The sequence below is a fragment of the Pocillopora verrucosa genome, chromosome 3 (assembly GCF_036669915.1).
Source record: "Pocillopora verrucosa isolate sample1 chromosome 3, ASM3666991v2, whole genome shotgun sequence".
In the NCBI taxonomy this organism is placed as follows: domain Eukaryota; kingdom Metazoa; phylum Cnidaria; class Anthozoa; order Scleractinia; family Pocilloporidae; genus Pocillopora; species Pocillopora verrucosa.
Window position 1 is genome coordinate 20,747,242 of NC_089314.1, and position 22,198 is coordinate 20,769,439.

Sequence of the window (22,198 nt, forward strand, 5' to 3'; positions counted from 1 at the left end):
CAAAAAAAAGGACTAGAGTCCAAACTCCGTAGAAAATACGTAATAAACTTGTCAAACCGCAACATTTGGCTAAATAAAAACTTCGAAACTTCTTTAAATTCCAAACAAAGGAGTAACAGATTTACGCGAACGAAAGCTTAAAAACAACTAGCTAAAACTCCGAGAAAAACAAAACTAAAAGTTTACTAATGTCAAGGTTAAAGTTCTTTGACATGATTGGCTAATTTGTGAAATCACGCGCGCCGCGCGTGAATGTAAAACGAATACGAAGGGGGAGAGATAGAGAAAAATTGTAACTTAAAATTTAGAAGAACGAAAGAGATTTTCTACACAACATACTCTTTTGACAATAACAGAGAAACTTTGAAAATTCTTGAGCTATTGACCCTCATGGAAAATTTGTCTGTTGGATTGCAAGATGTTAATTGTTATGAAGCATTTAGTTGGTTTAGTAAGTCAGTTTGTCAGTTAGTAAGTCAGCTCAGTATGATTCAGTCATTCGCAGTTTATATTTGGATTGTGGTTACTATATGAATTCAAAGTCCTATTTGTAGCGATGAGTTACCAAATTGTGACAGTCTTGTCTAACTTCCATAGTTGACTTCGTTTGTCTTCTGACCTTGTCTTAGACCCACACGAAACTCCTCGTTCTGGTTAAAGCAGTTAGAGGAAGATTCAGTTGATCGGAAGCATTAAGTATGTTGTTGTTCATTGTCCCAAGGTTAGTCGGCTAATATGCCCACCCATACCATGATGCTTATCAACAATAATGTATAGGGGTGTTCTTTAAAACTTAAGGGGGCATTCTGGTCTGAAACTAGGACGATTGTGACCAAAACTTTTAAAATTCATACAAAATTCAATATTAAGCCAAGATGGCTCACATTTTCACCAAAGAGGCACCTGATTATGCTTTCTTCAATATTGATCTTAAATTGCTGACCATGCATGCAGTTAATTATTAACCCTGTAAAATAAAATATTACTGTTAGACTTAATACACTGCCCCATTTTGTTTCTAATGAAAATGCAGTCAAATAAACTTATGTTTGGCACATCAACTCTATATAAAAGGGGCTACAACTTAATGGGGCAAAATTTGGTTACGGCGGATATTGTTGTCATGGCAACCAAATGACCATTTAATTTACGTTTTTGCCTGTAAATATGCTTCTATTTTATATGGTCTAATTTTGTCCCATTAAGTTGTAGTAGTCTATATGTTAAACACTTGAGCCAAGTTTGACTAACATACCTTAAATCTAAGTGGCAAAAAAGTAGGGGGCAGTACTGGCAGTAGGAAAAATGGCCATTTTTCAGAAAATAGCCTTAAACATTTGTAAAAGAGAAAAAACAATGAAAATGACTTCCATTCTCTCAACTACTGATTTGCTTTGATATTTTACCATAATACTATATCAAACAGCAGTAAATGTCACCAGGGAATGGTTTTTATGTCTGTTCATTTTTTTTTCTCCTTCTTGGTGGTCCACTGTTCAGTCCAAGATCATTGAAGCCTCCCGCCTCATATGTCACACCTTCCCGGTTGGACCTCTAGTTCTTGTACTGTTTGTCCACTCTTGCCTGTTTCACTCTTTTAGAATCTCTCCTCTTAATACATTAGAAGAATGTAGACAGTGTGTAGAAGAGTGGAGTCAAAATTCCGTAGTTGAAGCGAGACAGTGTTTAGCAGCACAAGTCAATGCGAAGTGTTCAGTGAGAATCAAAGTGTAAGAGCTTAAGAGATTGACCAGAGTTAAAATTGGATGTAAGTAGAGTTGTGTACTGGAGAACCGAGTGATTAAAGCAAATAGAAAAAGAAAGCTCGAGATTCCCTATGCCTTTCGTCGAGCGTGGTTACTATCGATAGCCAGCTCCCTCGACATTTAATAGCCTAACATTATATTTGAATAAGCGCCGGTTTTCTCTTGAGTTAAAACGTTTTTTAAATCTTCCACCTAAGGAATAAAGTGGCTTACGAGTCTGATTAACGATTTCGTAAAATTAGGTACTACAAAAACGACTTTCATATGGCTAACAACGGTTGATTTGTTGTTTGAATGATGACTGACTACGGAAATGTCGTCGTCGAAGTCTTTGAGAGCCGGTAGTTTTTGCCATTCAATTGCTTTTCCTTTTCAAAGAAATAGTATGAATGAAACTCATATAATAATAAAATGATGGTATAGAAATAAGCAGAAGTAAGCACGTTTTGTGATCGGCAACAAAATAATTGACGTCGGAAATTTATGGATTGTATGATTAAATAGAAAGCGACCTAAAACACTTGCTTCAAATATGAAGTACCAGTAACTTACGTGGGCTATGGCTCATGCACTAGTTGTGCGAGCGCAACCGTGACCAGCGCAGACCACAATGGCAATTGTCAATTTCCAAACTGCAAGAACAACGCGTTTTTCCTCTCACGAAAAATAACGCATGACTTAGATGCGCAAGACAGAGCGGATTGAAATTTGACGTCATAATCAGAGGTTATGACGCAATGTGCGCGAGACAACTCAACAAAACCCCGTTCCAGGCTACTGTCCGGTCCACGCTGTCACTGAACATCTCACATGTCCTGCATGTTCATCCAATCAAGCGAGCAAGAAGATGAATGCATTGCGAGCGACAAAAGTGCCGTGCCACTAGCTGACATAAATTATTACGCGCCTAGCTTTACATTACTGAGCTTTCATGATGCACTACAAGATATCCTAATAAGTTTTGATCAAAACACTCGAATCAAATTGCTCTTTCTTGAGCTGCGCTCAAAATGTATCATTCACTTCTGAGTTTCCTTGTGATATCAGAAAACATATACGCATAATGATATACTGTAAGGCCGTTTTCAGCTTCTCCTCGCCTCATTTAAAAAAAAAAAACTCTTTGCCACTTCCAAGATACCAAAATTTTATTAGATTTCTCGCTAAATGTTTCATAAGTTCTTAAAATGTACTGGTCGTATATCCAAATGACAAATATAAAAATATACTGTACAAATGTGAGTTTTTCAATAGTAGAACTTCGCTACCAATACCGTTGCAAATGCAAACGGTTATGGGCAGTCATACAAAGCACCCACAAACTTTTTTACTTATATTGGTTAACCTTCGGCGCCAATCATAAAACATCCTTCCTTGTGAGACAAATCAAGGAACATTTTTCTTGGAAATCTTTCATTTATTCTCATCAAATCTCATTAAATTCAAGGTACTATTAATTGTATAAATCTGTCAACATTCTACTTTTATTTAATTCTGCTCACCCAAGGAACCTGAATCTAGATTTTACACTACTTGACCCTAAAACACCAAGGAAATACCCTCAGTGTCTAACAAGTAGCTGCTTTCGTCAATTACTTTAGTCTTATATACTATTCATTCATATCATTTATCAACATCACTTATCAATATTATTTACCTCTTTCATTGATTAGTATTCTGTGATTTCTTTTTTAAATACAATCCTCTGATTACTTGGAATCTATTTTCGACAAATTCAATTTGTAAGCTGCTTTATAATAAACCAGAAGGACAACTCCTGGCGAATTACTACAAGGTAATCAGATAGACGATGCTTCGAGAGCGAATGGAAACTAAATGGAGACGATGCTCCCAATTGTCCCACTGAATCCTCTTCAATAAAATAAACAAAAACTTTTACAGATTACTATTAATTTGTAAGTTTGCACTGGGCCTCAAATATTTATCGCATTGATCTCGCACTCTTTTCGTTTTCATGAACACTGTGATAAAAAAAAAAAAAGTCAAATTCCGGAAATTTGCTCTGTCTAAATAACATTCAACCCAAAATTAAATAAATTATCTGATCGTCCATTTAGCCACTCGATAATAATTTTGATGGCTATTAAATAATAAATAATTAACACACTTTCATGGGCTGCATTTATGACATATTTTCATATTACAAAATTCTGTACCCATTTGAACAAATTGATAAATAATGATTGTAACGCACGTTGTTAAGACTCAGCTTCTATTTGCATTCGCCTCATTCGTAAGCAAATCTCACATCTTTACAAATACATTCAGGTGATAAATTGTAGCTCTATTCCCAGCTTCATATCCCTCCTCATTTCGTTTTGAGATAACTCAGTACTATAAAAACATTTTTCATACAAAAGTCGAGATTTCCAACTATCAGTGTGCAGTCATTGATAGTAATAATTCTTAGATGAGTCTGGACTCTTGCACACCAGTTTCAACTGGAGGTAGCACACTTGACAGCAAAACAGTTAGTTCATCGTGATTGGAAAGAAATTCTTGGAACTCTTCTGCAAATACAAATATGATTAAAGGAATGTGTAAGCGCAAGAATTTGTATTATCATTTTTTTGTTAGTGTTGGTGTTTCATAGTTTCGTGTTAGGTGTTTAGTTTCTCGTCTTCATTAGTGTCCTTTGTCAGTTACCAGTGCTTGTTATATTTATTTGCATATCGTATATATATTGTTCGAGCGTAATTTATTTGGTTAGTTGTCTAGTTTGCGAAAATTATCGTTACATATCTAGCTCTGGGTTTCATGTTTTCGTCTTTGGTTTAGTCACATTCGTCTTGTAAGTGTCCTTGTTTATTTCGCTTTGTCGTTTTCCAGTACTTTCACTCATACGATGTAAGTTATTTTATGCTCATTTGCGTGTTTGTAATTTTGTCATTTTCAGTTACCGTATTCAACAATGTGTCAAGTTTATTCTAGTAAAGTTTGAAATACGAGTGATTAGCGTTTGCGGCTATAGAATGTAGTTATCGCTACTGAATGAAAAAAGAAATATTGGCCACCCAAGAAACTTGAACGATTATATGAATAAGACGAAAAAAAAATTATGTCAACTGGCACGCTGGCTTACTGACAGAACAACCCACCAACCGACTATGAGTTAGCTGGCCAAAAGAATGACTAACTGAAAGATTGTTAACCCAAAAGACTAATTAACAGATTGACTTACTGCCAACTAGACAGGCTGGCCAATTGATTGACTGACTGGCTGGCTAACGTACCGAAGAACAAAGACGAGATGATGGCAAACTACCTGTTTTGGTCCAGTTTTTCAAAGGGTGGATGACGCTACTTAGTTAATACCAAAACATTGGATAACGTCGAAGCGTCCGAATATCCTTTACCTCTGAGAAACTTGCGCCCGAAAATATTGTAATGGTTGCAGGAATACATGAGTTAAAACCATCTCTTGGTGCTATATTATCCGACTGTTTTAGTATATAATAAGACAACTATTCACCTCTGTGTCGGTGGCTAGCGGTGGATATTTACTGCTGGCAGACCGCCTCCGCCTCGGTGAAGAGTTGATAACTAACAGATAAATCTTTGTCAATTGGATAAGCGTTAACAAAACTCACTGCAATATCCACCGCATAGGGTTTTATCCAATGGACAGCCTAATTCATCCTTCGAACAACTGACTCATTTACTGAATAGCTGACTAACTAATTGACTAACTGACCGACTGACTGTCTGATTGGCTGACTGACTAGATCACTGACTAACTTACCCAACAGCTGGCTAACTAGCAAACAAACTGACTGTGTGACTTACTGGTTGATGGACTGACCGACTGACTGAGTGACTGAGTGACTGAGTGACTGAGTGACTGACTGAGTGGCTGATAAACCTTTGGGATGACAATAAAATTAAGACTGAACACCAATCACCTGTAAGTAAAAATACCTACCATTTCTACTCCTCACATTATGGTTGTCTGCGTAGGTGTCATCAATAGTCTTTACCACGCTCTTGAGAATACTTTCCTGCTGGTTACTAGAGATCATCTTGCGCGTCGGTTTGCTGTATTCTTGAAGAGCCTGACAAAATTGATAAATAATTAGAGTTATAATGTGTGCCACATGTATTAATCCCCAACCTTTTAACCACTAAAAGTAACTAGCATCTAATTCTTCCCTTCACCCCTGAATCAAACATTAAGGTCATGAGAATATAGGAAATGATCACCAACTAGTGAAGCTTTTGATTGTAAAACAAATTCTCCTTGTCAGCACCTTACAAAATGTATAGAGAACAGCAATGAGAAGACTGATGATTGAGGGTTGAAGAATTTGTGTCGCATAAATGACGAGTACTTAAACATTGCTTTTACCAGCAACAGCTACCGCCTCAGGGCTACCGAGTAGTTTGGAATATAACCTTGCTAGACGTTAGATCCCGTTACATGGCCCGTGTTTCGGTGATATCATGGACCCGAAGCCTTATTTTAAATTTAAATCTTTGGGATGTTATTGCTGGAATAAGATAAAAGAATTCCATTGTGTTCAGTTTCTGTGATATTCTCATTCTGTGAATTTCAACACTATCTCAATGTCTCTATCTTGATTATATACACGAGATTCTGTAAAAAGCAGCTTTTGAAAACCGATAACTGCCTGGTTTCTTGTGAAATGGGTTCTACCGTCTCTCTAATCGATGCACCAATTCTAAATAGGGCCAATTTGCCGTCTACAGAAATTCAATTTTCTTCCTCTTTTAGCATACGACTTGGACATTTAGACCATCAACACGAAGTACTGGACACATTACCGCTTGTTACAAAACTTCCAAATACAGGTCACCCACTTAGAAACCTCTCCAACAAGTTTCGTGGCATTTTTTTTTCTACTGGGCATGGCGGCCAAAACGGGCGCGGACCAGAGGCCTACTGAAGGCAATAAAGCTGACCCATAGCCTTCACAGTGATATGATGCAGGCTGTACCTAAATTGTTCCATTAAGTAAAGCAAATGAGAGAGTACCTTTAATGCGGTCCCGGCCACCTCCTTCTTAGCTGCTACCCTGGCTAAACAAACCGATCCGATTAAGTACTCCCTGAAGCTGATGACGCCTTTATTTTCCTACAAAAGACCCAAACAGGAATAATCAACAGATAATTTCTATTGGATATGCTCCTTCTGACAACTTCTGTTTGACAGTAATGTAGTGGATTAATAACATAAGGATGGATAAACTACAGTAACGTATTTTCTACTTCAACTGAACTCTTACCCTGTCAAAGACCGAAAAGAGCTCCCTTAATTGTGGTGACGTTGGCAACTTGTAATGAAGTGCAAAGTCCTTCAACGAAATGTAACCATCCTTATCTGAATCCAGGACGGTAAACATTTTCAGATGTTCCTTCACAGTATCCAGATTTACTCTACAAACAGGAGAAAATAATTTTATTTCGGGCACAACCAGCATTGCATCTGTCAGCAGGTCCTGTATCCGCTGCATTAGACCGCAATTGGGGAGAAGTACAACTGCAACATGTTTCCTTGTTTAGATCAGTGACAAGCTCTGTAGGAGTGACCGTTAGCTATTATCAAACTGTTCCTGAGATGAAAATAACTGATCAACTTTTCATTTGATTCCGATTTCATTCTTGACAAAAACGTACCATGAAAATCCCTGCACTTAAAACTGTAATAAACTGAGGATTAACCCTTTAAAACCTAACATCAGTATCCATATTCTCCACACTCTTCTCCATACATTTTCCTTTAGTACTGACAAGGAGAATTTGATGAACAATCAAAGCTTCTTGAGTTGGCATCTCCTTTATTCTCATGATCTTAATAAATGACTCAGCAGTATGACTGTAAGGAGAAATTACAAGCTGGTCACTGTAAGGGTTTAAAGGGTTAGTAATCATCCTCATCATCATCATAATCATCACGTCTAAATGTGCTTATGACAAGAAAAGGACACTGACTCATCCCTTTGTTCAAAGGGGGTTAAGCTTTGAGAGAAACTATGGCACCGTGTCTGTGGGTCGGAGAGGGGGGTACAAGATAATTTGGTTTTATCACCTGAATTGACAATGTAAATTGGCCACTGTAAAGAGTTTTGACAGCTGACGTTAGCCCTTTGTCATTTGCTAATGCTTGAAATGTCAGCTTTCAAAACTCTTACTACAGCCAATTTACATTATCAACTAAATTGAAAAAACCAACTTCACCCTTGTCCTACCCTGTCGGTAAAAATGACATTTTTTGTAACTTTTCCATGAACAAATCAAATATCATTTACAAAAGGAGACTTACCCTAGTTTAGTAGCAGTGACCTTAAATTCAATGATTCCTGCTTCAGATGGTAAACCATGCTTTGTTGCCGCTTCCATAAGTAGAGTGTCTTCAAATGAATGACCAGTCACAGGAACATTCAAACATCTGATGAAAAATTGTTACTGACTTTAAATCAGAACCTATTGTGTAGCATAAAATTAACTAAAGCAAGTTTAAATTTCTTCTTCAAAAAAATGTCACTACTTTCAGTTCCCCCCACCACTCCCCCCCAAAAAAAACAAAAGAGAGCAAGAAGGGGATAATTTTATCATGATGTAGGTCAGTCCCTTTACAAGGAAAAAAAGTTTTTCCAGCAGAAATTTGGTCAGTAAGGGAACAACATTTAGTTTGAGCTATAATAGCACTAAGTGACAAAATACCTTGCCATAGACTTTTGCACACGTTCTGAATACAGTTTAGGATTCTCCTTTTCCTGAAACCACAAATTTCAGTGGAGTGTTAGAAACACACTGACATCTAAATTGGCTTGAATGAAAATGGTGCACTATTGAACACATACAATAATTATGTTATTATTATAATCATATTATTACCTCCTCTGTTGGATTCCAAACAGGCAAAAACTGTTAGGAAAACAATTGTGATATTCAGTAACTAGAATGAATTTTGTTAACACCAGTAACCATTGCACACCAAAGTGAAGATGAATAATAACTTATTGTAAAGATACTCAGCTGAAAGTCTCACCTCTACTTCAGCTTCATTATTCACTTGACACATAAGTAACAGGCCCAATATCAACCTACACAAAATAAAAATTTGAAGATGTTCTTATGGTGCAAATAATTCATTTTTAACCTTGCAAGTCAAGTAATTCAAGATTATGTTGAAAATAAGTCAGTTGGCAATTCTCCTTATTCCACAATTCTTTATCTCAGAAAGAAGTTGGTTCTCAGCGCATCTTCATACATACTTATTATGATCTCATATTCTGAATGAAAGAAATAGAACAGACAACAGCTCCCAGATTAATTTTTTCATGGAAATGAAATCCAGAAAAAGAAAGTTGACAGCAATTCTTGAAGCAAAATTCCCAGTGCAAACAACAAAAGAAAAATGACTTAAATTTTCACCTCAAGCAAAAGATTAACTTCTAATGTGAAATCAGTATCTCCCCGCAGAAGCCCTGATTGCCCCCCTCTCTCTCCAATCACCCAATTTCTCTTGGTAAATGATTATGCAGCATGAAGAAATCATATCTGGTTAACTTACGCTCCAGGTCCATCCCAAGTCCAAGCATATAAGTCCTATAAAATTAAAAGAGAGAGAAAAAAAAGGTATAAGTATGTAAATGAATATCTCAGGTTAAAGAATGATTATGGTTTTGTAACATCAACAGGAATCACTTTTCATTTTCTAGAGCTATCTAGAGCTTGCCTTCTAAGGAATGTGACAAATCCTTAACTAAAATAAGTAATTGTCAGTTAGTTTCTTTCTTAATCTATTTTGTACACATTTGAGTTGTTTCCAGGTTTCACATCTTACAGTTGACATTTGTACCTGTCAATGGCACAAACTTGCTATGAAAATTAACAGTTGAATTTCAAAAAGCTGCAAACTTATTTTTTACAAAGACCTCTAAATTTCGTTTATTAACTAAAAGTAATATTACCACAAGTCAGTTTACATAAGATATCTTACTGGAAAGTGAAGACAAACTGGTTGCACAGGGCATCCTGGAATAAATGCTCCTGAAAATAAAAAGTCAAGTTGACTAGTTACATCAATTAAATTGACACCATACAAAACAATGTTAACCCTTTAAATCCCAGATCAAATTTGTAACTTTCCTTACTGGCAACCATACAATTCTTATAATGTTAGTTCAGAGAATTTAGTATTGGATCAACTAATCACTTATTTTATCTTATCACTTATCTGGTTGATATTGTATTAATAATGTGAGGAGAAATTCTACCTCGGTCACTGATGGGAGTTAAAGGGTTAACTAACACCTATACAAGTTAACTGTGTCAGACTGTTATTCTTGTTCTCACTAAATTCCCTTATTCTTCAGGACATGAAATGCCCCTTGCTCAATATTGTACCCTAAGTATGATTTGTATTGAGGTATGATTTCTTGCTTAAAATGTCAATCATTACTAGATTGCTTTCAAGTTACTGAGAGAGCTGTACTGAGAGAGCTTGAGAAAGTTATGACAAAGACTCACAAGTTTCATGTTGTCATGTGTGAAACCAGCTCATTTAGTGCCCAGCCCACCATGTTTGCACTGACATAAAGATCAGACTTAGTTGACATTTTGCAAACTAACCTGGCTTGAAAGATATTAGGCACTTTCTATTTGTACAAGTACCTGAGGTATAAAAGAGTTTGAGAAATAGTTTTGCAATGAATTTTCACTTGATATTATTAACAAGAATAACTTATTACTAATTGGAAAATGTATCACTGACAACAGATATTTACTACTAGACACCAACAAACAATTTAAATTGGCAAACATCTGGGAAATTGAGCCATTCTTTCAGTTGATGTATGCCATAGTCAGCTGTTAATGAAATATTATTACTTGTAACAGGTTGTGAAAGCTATGAGGGAGCCATGCAAGAGAGTAACGGAAATTGTAACACCCAGTAAGAAAACAGGGGCCTTTCATAACTTAATAATTACAACTACCATGTCATGTCAACCATTGAATGTGCAGGTTCAAGTCCTTCACCCATCACAAGAACCCACTATTCTCTACAAGTTAAATTTAACAAGTCTGCTCCTTTAAATAGTGATGATGGCAGCTTACTTCCTGACGCCTATTTACACCTTGTCAGAAAAAAGGCAGCTAATTAGTGATCATACAAAAGGACCTCTTGTTGCAGTGTTTAGATCACCCCTGATGAAGGCACAAGACAGGAGTGTCAAAACGTTGGTTCTATGAATTGTAACTTCTTCGGTTACATTCATTAAATCTGTAAACCGAAGTAGCATCAAACCATGACTGACTGTCCACCTGGTGGCCATGTGAACTTAAATGTATTTTAAGTCTGCTTTTGTTAGGTTTCAAACCAAGATCAATGTGACAGAACTGATAAGGCAGTCCAAATGAACAACATTGTACGTTAACTGTTCTTCATTTCATTTTGAAGGCTTGAATACACTGACTAGTAACTTATTTAAAAATGAATATCCTTAACAAGCAACAATTCTTTCTAACTTTATAAACTGAATCACTTAAATCATCAAGGCAATCTTATCTTGATTGACAATGGTACGTGTAAATATTACCTTCAGGAAAAATACATATATGTGGCCACTGGCCTCTTGTAGTGATTGTTCTGTATTGTAAATCCTTGACAGCTGTTTGTCTGGATTTTGTGATATCTCTTGAAACACCAATGCACTCAAGACATCGAAAAAAACCTGAAAAAAAGAAATCTGGCTATAACTATTGACCTGAGGGGAAGGTTACTTAAGGGGAATTTAGGTAGAGGAGTGCCCCTTAGGTGTTAAAACCCAGACCTTATTTGAGAAATTAAAGGTTCATTTTTCCACCTGATGAAATTATTATTGCATGTCAACTTTGTGAGCCTCCTCTAACTTCTTAGACAGAGATTTTAGAATAAGATTTGAAAACAATAATAACATACATGCAGACTGGTTATAGTGAAAATTATGCCTTGCTCAAGGCCTTCAATCTTAATGGACCCTTTTTAAGACAGTAAGAGCAAATCAAGTTAAAAGGCATATGAGAGGTATAACTGAAGGAGGATAAATGAGGTCTATTAATCATTGTCATAACATTATTTAAAATCAATTCACATCACTAAAAGTTTTCAAATAATACATTAGGCAAATGTGAACTATTTGTGATTCAAAGAGAGTTCATGGGAAGACATGAAATTGGATAATTGTTCAGAACATCATAGTCACATTTCACTTAGTTTGTGTTTCATAAAGTACTTAGATATAATTTTTAATTTATTATTTTTTTACAACATTTTGTAATAAAAGTTAAGAATACATAATTTAATCAAATAACTATACAGTTCTAACTAACAATAAAACACTAAAACTAAATCACTAAAAACAAACAAAGCTAAATTTTTTACCTGGTAAGTAGGAGTATTTTTATCTGTATTTAACTATTGATGCATAGAAATTCATGACCACTTTTGCTAACAAACTCACCTCCAAGAAAGGGGCTGTTGAGATTTTCCATTTTTGAAATTCCTGACGGAGCTTTTCCATATTCACTCAACAACAGGATGTCCAAAAAGGAAGAATGAGGAGCAATCACTGTCACAGGAGCCTCAGATGGGAGAGCTAATTTTCCTTTTATCTTCACTCTGTGAAAGCCCAGGGCAAACAATATTGAACGCACAATAACAGGAAGGAAGTCCTTCATCCATCTGATATTTCAAGGAGAAATGATAGTCACTTTAATGAGGTTTATAATAATCAATTAAAAAAAATGGGTTTGTTCCATCAAAATTATACCTTATATGTACAGCCATTGTATTAAAGAGCATGGAATATCAAGTTAGGCATTTCCTGTTAACCCTTCAACTCCCATGTGTGACCAAGAGAGAATTTCTCCTTACAATATCAATACAATATCAAGCAAATGAGTGTTGAGAATACAGAGAAATGTCAATATGGGGATTATTAATTGATCTAATACCAAATTCTCCAATCTAACATTATAATAATTGCATGGCAGACAGTAAGGTGAACTACTAAATGATCTTGGGAGTTTACAATCAATTTGTAAGTACCTTCTCCATGGGGTTAAGGGAGTCTTTAAATCTTGCGGATTCCAACCAAAAGTGGTAAAAAAACACCAAATCCCCGCAAACAGAAAAAGCAAAATACCAAGTAAAAGGCGAATTGGGAAAAGGAATATCAAACATAGGAAAATCTGTCAAAAGAAACAAAACAGTGGAATCAGGATTGAAAGTTCAAACATTCTCAATAAATTATTAAGTACAACTAATAACAGTCAAGACCTGTTTTCAAAGGTGGATAAATAAACACCTCTTACAAACTGATTTGTTAATTGTAAGTTATTGAACCTCATTTTGTATTCTCAGATTTATGCCACAAGCGTGAATCCGTGGACCATAAAGCTGAGCAGAGGTTCTGTAACTCACACTACAGATTAAGAAGATAAGGTTTGTAAGATATTTATTTTATCTCAAATAGAGGGGGAAGATTGAAATTCAAATAAACTTTGAATGTAACATGCTGTACACTGAAATACAGCCTGCTAAATTGACCAACCATAGCTTACATAGTAACCAAGAGATATGATAATTACACTAATCACATAAGATAATTGAAAATATTTAGACAGCTTACCCACTTCAATTGCCGAACTGTTATCGATGAGTGTCTTGTTTAAACAATAAATGACTTAATTAAAACATGATTCTAACACTGGGCTAATGAACACTAAACTTTTAAAAATTCTAAACTATTTGGAATAAAAAATAGTTGAGTTTTGTTATAATACACATGCAAATATATCGTTTTAACCTAGTCCTTTTGTTTTAGCCTAGAGTGTACTAAATCACTGGCAATGTACCGTACTCAACCATATTTTAAATGGTGCTGCCTTAGAACAAAATGAAGAGGTTGACGGCTACACTTCAGAACAAGCTATGATAAATATTATAAGACCTATCTGTGATCTAGGGTTAAAGAAATTAAAATGCCTCATTTGACAGGTAATCTCTATTGTTTACCATAAATAATAGTAAACTGGCAGATTGTTTATAACCTGTAGGCGAAATTGTCTGCAGACGAAAAGAAGGGTATTTTAAAATGACTTTTCACTATTTGTAAAACGAAAATTGAAAAGTCAATAGAAAACGAAACAACTTCTAAATTGTTTTTTGAACATTAACAGCTGTACAAATTTTCATTGGGTTAAAATTGTTAAAGATTAATAAATATGTCGAGTGTTCGTAGGTTTAGCGAATCATGTCCACAGGTGACATTCGAATTGAATACTGATGCGAGATCACACATCGAAAATGTGAACACAATTAGCGAGAATCTTTCCTCTCGCATTAAAGGTAGTTTAATGTTGGAAAGGTTGACAAACTTTGCGTTATGACAACGTTGAATCTCATAACGACATCTCACTGTACGGTTCTCTCACTTCAAGGAGTTAGCGTTGCAATTACGATGGTTTACAAGCACAAACTATCAAGGCTATAACAAAAATTCACCTTCATTTTTTATGTTTCTAGTAAACTAATAGCAAAATAAACACTATTGCGAGATGTTAGCGTACTCAGGAAAAGATCAATCCTAGTAGTAACGCAATAACTTAGGCAAGGCTTACCTCAATTTTTTTCTTCCAACTAGTGATGACTAATCGGTGAATGAATGGATTCTGTACAATGGGTTTTTCTAAGTTGAGCTCGGTGTAAAAACGTTTCACTTCATCCTCGATTATCGGGAGCATTACTAAATAATCCAAGGTACGATTTACCAGAGGAAAGTCTCGAATTTCCAGTTAGGTATTACATGGAAGGCAACGTGTCAAAAATTGAGTTTAGAGCGGATCGATGTAAACACAACATTTCGTACCCAGTCTCAAATACGAGCGACACCGGAAGTCAAGTCTCCAGCTCTCCTAGCGGGATCGAATATGATCGGCAAACATGGAGCAGAAAAGGAGCAGAGATGAACCTGCCTGTATTTCTTGCTGTGCACTTGCGGCGCAATATTCCGTCTTTTTTATTCACCATAAATAAATGCAATATTGTCACGTATCTGTTGAAGTCGTATACGCAAAAGTTGTCGGAATTATCGTTCGAGCCACTGGCACCAATGACTTCAATAAATTTATTTGTGTTAAAGGCAGTTCAGTGTGCGCTCTGACGCCGGCGCGAAAACAAGCGTGGAAGCTGCGAGAGCTTAAGAAAGGAAAAATTGAAGTTAAAGTGATATCGTTATCGTCATTATGGTTCGCAAGCCATAATGAATACCATGCTACCGGAAGTAATGCACGTAGGTGGTGCATGCGGTTAAAAACGGCTCTACACGCACGAGATCTCGAGGAACTTTGCCATAATCGGCATACTCTGAAGACTGAAACACCGCTTTTTCTATCTACTATCGTCGGAATAAAAATTCAGCCACCTCACCAGCGGTTTCCGCAAACAATTAGGACAACGCAAACCGTCAAATTTATCTCTTATTTCGCTCACGATTCGTTGCTGACCCCACTACGGTATTTGCTACCTCTAATGATATAAAATTTGACAAAAAAATTATTTTTCTCGCTGATCTTTGACATAAAACATGATCACAGTCGGAAGGAAGAATTTAAACAAGGCGGTCTGTCCAAAAGGATAACAAATTTAAGGAAGGACATCAGTATACCCGTCAGGACGGCTTGAACATCCACCATCTGCGGCCACTCTACTCAAAAGTACGGACGCCATATTGAATGTAATTTCCGTTTAGATCTGGGTCCTAGTTAATATCAGACCCCTGGTTCTTACCAGGTTGCCACGAAACCTTACACAGCTTACCGATTAGCGTCAGGCATTGCAAACGTAAAAATAAATATGTATTTATTTACAGCTTTATTTAATTTAAATGGTTGACTATTGTAAGTACTGTACTGTGGTTATTTTTGTTTCATGAGATCAGCTCTCCTTTGGGAACCCGGCCGAGTAAGGCGATTGCCAACACTCGGTACCTTCAGCCAGAAGATTTTTAAAAGCGTTGTTTAATGGTGCCGCCTTAATACAGAGCAACTGAGACTTTATCCGACTAGAGTAAATATTTAATATAACTCCCTAATTGGCTTTTTTTTGTCAATATAGGTCATGTGATGATATTCAAGAGAAGTCTTTCTTTCAAATTTCGTCCTGTTCACGTGCATGAGTACGTGTCATTTACAAAAGACAAAGGGTATAATTCTCATAAGTAATCCGATGGGTAAACGAAACAAGGATACTTGCAACCAATGATTTGACGGGCTGACTGTTTTCCGAGCAAATCATGATCGTCAAAGGTCGTTTTGTTATCCATCAGTGAGGGACATAAGTTGTCAACGTCCTTTTACTGCGATCCGCCTCATCGATAAAATACTAATTTTACATCAATTCACTGATTTTTATATAAGGATGATGAATAACAGAACTACCTTTACGGTGGCCAATTTACGTTTTCAACTCAATTGTTAACACTAAATTACTGATTTTTAAAAGCCTTGGGTGAATTTCATACGCTAGTAGGGCTATTTGCAAGGTGAGGATTTAGATTTCAAGGACATTTCGTGTGAAATTGGAGAACGCACTAAATCTTCATGGCACGAAGCTCAGAAAAACACCAGCCCAAATTCTGAAGTAGTTATGCGATCAACGAATTGTTATTTCTTACTCAAGGTAGAGATCAGCTATTAGTTTCTAAAGAATTTTCATGTTCCAATTATGTTCTTCTCTAGATACAGTTTGGGATTTCTTTTGCGATAAATAAAAACAACTCTTGTTAAGTTAGGGATATCTATTAGAAGCCACACCCCAACTTTATAGCACCAAAATGTTTCTTTCTGGCAAAAGTTCTAATTTACATAAACAATTTAGTCTCGCTTTAGCACGTGAAAGTCAACAATGTGCGAATGTTTTTTCACATGCCATTCACCGCTCGGGTTCCTCTTCAAAGAGGCGACTGTGACTGTCTTATTTAAGTACCCTGCTTCAAACCGACGCCCACAGCGCGCTCTTGCTGAAATAGGATAATTGAAAACCTAAAAATAAACCCGAATAACAAAACGATAAAGCTCTAGGACTTGTCTTCTAATCTGAATTGAGAAAGTATATTGATAAATAAAGACAGAAAAAAAAATTTAATATAAGTTTTAAAGTCGAGTTAAGGAGAGGTAAACCAAAAATTCGAAGACCGCTGAAAAGCGTGCGCGGGCACCGGGTACCAGTTTTACCACCTGTTGGAGAAGACAGCTTTTGAACAATGTTTGTGGTATTGGAGGTGTTGAGGTTTGTTCAAATTTGGCTCGGCGCCTACATCAAAAGCTTAAAATGTAGCCCGTTTGCTTTCAGCGTTACAAGTTGATTTAGAACGAACTTGGCAAGAAGTTGGATAGTCACATCCAGTTGGGAACGCTTCGGATATTATTGATAAACCCACACAGATTACGGTGAGAAAATAACAACTTAGCTGCCATTCATGTGTGAATTATGCCTTTTATTTCCATAGATTATACATCATATTACGCCTTGTGCCAGTTACATTTAAAAGATACAGCAATATATATATTTTTTTCTATCTGCTAACCATCTTTCACATGGTTGTCGGCTGATATCACCGGACACCACCCCTATATTCCAACTTCACTAAATATATATAATCGTAGACTGATTGCCTCAGAGCCGATTGTCTTATTGCTTTTGTGGGTTTTCATAAGCCTTTTAAAAATAAAACAAGCGGCAAAAGTAGCTTTTGAGTCCGGGGTTCAGCTCAATTATCGTATTGTAATAAATATTATTTTATTAGAAAGGCGCGGCCGGTCAAAGCTAAAAGTTGTCCTTTGTTGTTGGTGATACCTTAAAATTATGTTATATCAATAGAACCACCAGTCAATGTAAACTGGATTTTGTTTATAATCATACATTAACGGACTCCATAGAGGGCAGATGATACTTTATACTCAAGATAGCTGTCAGTACTTTTCCTCGTTTTTAAAATTTTGTTGCAAAAATAGTTTCGTGTCTTCTCCGCGTTAAGACTTGGTATGTGTGAATTTTTTCCTTTCTTTCCAATTCATGTAACACCCTGAAATATCCTAGTATGGTGGCATAAATATCATCCAGAACACACCTGCAGAAAATGAATTATTTATCCAACAATTCCGTTAATTTGGAGCATTTCCAGGTATACAACCAAAAATTGCCACACCTTGACGGTCTAGCGCTTCGATAGTGCGTTTAATTAAACATTTATGTCTCTGCGATAAATAAAGCTATAGAAAGAACTCCGCGATTTAAGACTCAAAAGATCTCAAAAGGTTTCCTGCAAATACAAACTGAGAAGAAATAGAGTTTCTGCTCTTGCTTCTACTCTGTGTTACGATATAAATGAACCAGTGAACTAGGTTTTAGCAGTCAATCGAAAAAAGGAACTGATTCGAGGACATTGAATCTATCAGTCTATTGACATAAAGGAGACTGATTAGAGTTGAATTAGTCTTCTTATCAGTCTCAGAGTAAAAGGTTTAACCAACACTGAATGCCTGACTACAGATCCTACGGCTATGCCTCTTAAATGGTTCAATTGCACAAAAGACCATTACTTTTATAAGCATAAATATCAATTCATTCCTGAAACAAATTTGCTCCGCAAAGAAAAAGTAGACATGCGCATGGCAAGCACAAGCCCGCGTGGCACATGAAAACTTTTTGAGGCAAGTTGTCAAATCCCAAAGTTTTGCAGTCAGTTTAAGCAAGATATTATTAAAGTGCCATTATTTACTCTTGAAACAATTTAAAATCAAAAGAAAATCGAGCGAAAGAGAGGAAAAATCAACGTGTCGGCCGAGAATTGACATTTGCCATTTCAGACGTCACTATTGTAAGTGTGACTCGATTTAAGTGGCAGTTACTATAGAAATCTTCATCATTCCTGGTCACTGGTCGTCATTTTCGTTAAGGCAGGCGACATAAAAGAGTGAAAGACTTGAGTCACCATGAGGGAAAGGGCAGAAAGCTTCCTTTGCCCTCATGCTTTCGCGCGGCACAGAAATATAAGAAAACCTTAATGAAGGCGTTAACGTCAACCTCACAAGCCAATTCTTTTTGTAGCAAGACGTTGTCATCTAGATTAAATTTATGGCCTTATTAAGGTATCAGCTATTGGGCTGAGAACAAAAGGTGTTACTCTTGCGGAAAATCCTTGACGTAATAGGAAATAGCACTATTTTGCATCATTAGCTCATGAAAGGACTGTAATATATAGCTAGAAAAAAAGAAAGGAGAAAGTGCTAGAAAGATATTGATTTGATATCTTGATTTTCAAGTCGATTTACTAAGAAACACAATTACGACTAAAAATTATCTTATCACTTAGAAATAATTTTCAAGAGCCGGCAGACGGTATGGTCAAGACCATCGACTTAATCGCACTATGCTTTAAAAATCGTTCCAATAAATCACTGCTCTCCAAGTTTCCCTATGGGTGTTACTAACTCTGCTCAGTGTCAAAGACATGTTCGTTATTATGCTGCAAGAATAAGGCCTCGCACAGTATAAAAAATCACTGGGATCTAATGTAGAACACCAACAAGTTGAGAACAGAAATACTTCGTTTGAAGATAATTTACTCATGGAAAATATAATAAATGATATTATACATACCATCAGTCCAAGAGCGGGGAGAGCAAAATGCTGGCTTTAACCCCTGGAGCCGAGGTCAACAAATTCCAAGTCAAGGAATTTTTACAAAGATTATCGGTCTCACTTGTTTATCAGATTGTATTCTTTTAAGTATTTACAAGGTATTGCATGGGTTGAATGTCTTAGGGAACGAACAAACAGCCTCAGAACATACAATATTGATTTCTAAGCATTGATATCGTCTGAAAATGATGCAAATCCCATCATATTGGTTTATCTCAGCAATGAAATGATTTGATGGCTCTATTGGTTTATCGAGCCAGTTAATCTTTTTTAGATGAACTCTTTCTAATTCAAATGTCTTTTTCATGTTAATTATATTTGACCAATGACGTAATGAATATTGCAGCCCAATTGGTTTTAGAGCCACCAAATGAGATTCCAGGCATTTCAAACCGTCTAAAGTTTTGCGTATTTAAGATAGTTGATGTTTTAAACTTATCAGCAGTTTTTAAGCTATTTTCGGGATATTTTGGAATCAAACCCGTGATAAGCTGCTTAAACGTGCGTAACCTTTTGTTGCTCAGTGATTGCTAAGCACCTACTAATTATAACAATGAGGTTCTAAATACTTCAGCAGTAAAATTTGACGCATTTATATAATTGTCCAATAAAGCGGAACGAGAAAGATATTTGACCTTAGGGGATGACAAGAGCTTCAGTGTTCAGGTTACTAGGTTTTTTCCTTTGACTTGAGCAGCTGCTTTGCCCTTGAATGGATCGCTTTCACGCCTTCTAACACGGAAAGAAGCTAGCTCACGGTGGGTAACTGTTCTTATCTTTAACTCATCCCTCGACATCATCACGTACTAAAAAGGGATGTTACTAACATTCTTATGAAAGAATGTACTTGATTTGTTATCAGAATTGAAAATTGAAGCCAGTGTGGTAATTAGAGACGGCAGAGTGTTTGGTTCAAGTTCAGCCAGACCAGAACCTTTCCTTGCACGTAATAGGGCACTTTTACGCCGGCTCTTTATTAATCCAGCCGTTTAAGCTGTTTTGTTGAACACAGTTTAAAATGCCCTTCTTCGTAGAAGCCGCAGGACTGATGTCTCTCGCCTTCAAATTTAGCATATTGAAAATATGAAAATAAGTGAATAACTACTTGAACCCTATCAGGAAATTCAAATTTTCTGTTTCTGATTTTCTCTCAGCCAAATCCGGTATAACTAACCGTATTCGTGTTTTGCTGGTGTGAATGGAGTATAAGTTTTCAGCGGTTACAAACGGAAATCTCTGACTACTTCTAAGTACGCATGCAAAATCAATTCAACAAATATTTTCATAATGTGAGGACTGTTTTAAATTGGTCCAGGGAGCAAAAAGTTGTTCTTTAAAATCAAACATACATCGCCAGACTCTAAATATTGCCTAAACCGATATAGATACAAGTATTTTTAGAGTGCTTGACGGAAAACTTCAGATTATCTGTTATGAGGATAGCATATGAAGACATAGCACGTGCTTAGAGCGAAAACATATTCGGTTACGCGTGAAATTTTTAGAAGCGTGATTTGTGAATTTATCATTGCGTGAAAAACGTGCATAGTGTCCTTTATGTTACGTAACCAGTCAATTAACTGAGTGAAAACTTGAAGATTTTTTATGAATTTTTTTAAGGAATTGGCCAACTAGGAAGTTTAAGGAATCGTGACAATTTTGAAGATCTTGCCGAGACAAAATAATTATGATAATAATAATAATAATAATAATAATAATAATAATAAAAACTAAACAAAACCACGACAACTTTCTAATCAGTGAAAAACTTCACTGCCTAGGAGGTTAACGTCGCTTCTCTTCCGCTGAAAAGCAAGCCACTAGTCCAAGTGTTGAAAGTTTGTGCCTCAGGAAGAATAAAGTAGGTCTTCTTTTCTCACATTTTTCTTGGGCGCTGGTGACTGACAAAGCTGGGAATGAGGGACGATACGTTTGCCTGCTTCACTTGCGGCCTTAAAAAGAATAGAGACGTCCATAGGCATGATGGTTTCACAGCCTGAAACAACTTAACGACCACAGAGAAAGATACAAAAATCTTTGCCTTGGCGATTATCATTTTAAAGTTCGAAACAACTGATTTAGAGCAACACAGCAGCCCTAAATTGTTTCGAGCCGGTGATAATCGAAAAAATGAAAGTTGACTCGATCAGACATCTTCAGCGGTGTAGACTTCTTGTATCTTGTCTCACAAATGTGTGCTGTTTCGTCTATATAGATTTTGCTCCAAGTCGAGAGCAGAGCATTTTGCCAGCAGTCTATTTATGATGCTGCTGCCAATACAAGACATTCAATCACATTTCACTTCACAAAAGAAACTAAAACAAAGAAATAAGCCACCAAAATGAATACGATAGTTATGCTTGTGTGTTCTTCCTTTCCTGCTGAACCTAGCACAAAGATGTGACAGAAGTTAGGATGAACTGCTACATGTTATCATCAACGGAGGTAAAAATTTCTCGAAGAATGGTGATTTCTCCCACACAACAAATTTAAATAGTCAACTGCGTTCTCGTTGGCTTTTGTTGTGACTATTATGTACACACAATTATACATTTTCTCAAACTACATTATGAGAAACTTTTCTCCCTGACGCCAAAATATTCCATAATAATACTACCAGGTAGAAAATATGAAAAGAAAATCAGGCCCAGACTGGCGCAAGCAAGCTAGACCACTTCAGCAACCATTATATAAAATACCT

General features: G+C 36.3%; 1 protein-coding gene across 2 annotated transcripts; it reads right to left on the reverse strand.

The window, feature by feature from the left end:
- Positions 1 to 3,020: 3,020 nt before the first annotated feature.
- LOC131797700 (lysophosphatidylcholine acyltransferase 2) lies at positions 3,021 to 14,666 on the reverse strand. 2 transcript variants are annotated; one of them, XM_066164141.1, is made up of 15 exons: positions 14,415 to 14,666; positions 12,841 to 12,983; positions 12,254 to 12,411; positions 11,351 to 11,485; positions 10,383 to 10,424; positions 9,751 to 9,800; positions 9,322 to 9,356; positions 8,797 to 8,851; positions 8,643 to 8,672; positions 8,469 to 8,521; positions 8,068 to 8,193; positions 7,031 to 7,181; positions 6,781 to 6,879; positions 5,710 to 5,839; positions 3,021 to 4,297 (listed from the first exon to the last, which is right to left on the reverse strand). In XM_066164141.1, exons 1-15 carry the CDS (start codon positions 14,535 to 14,537, stop codon positions 4,194 to 4,196), a joined length of 1,434 nt encoding a protein of 477 aa, XP_066020238.1. In that variant the 5' UTR covers positions 14,538 to 14,666; the 3' UTR covers positions 3,021 to 4,193. The 2 variants fall into 2 exon arrangements, with proteins under 2 accessions (XP_066020238.1, XP_058971345.2); XM_059115362.2 differs by having other exon boundaries at positions 12,254 to 12,474.
- Positions 14,667 to 22,198: the final 7,532 nt, after the last annotated feature.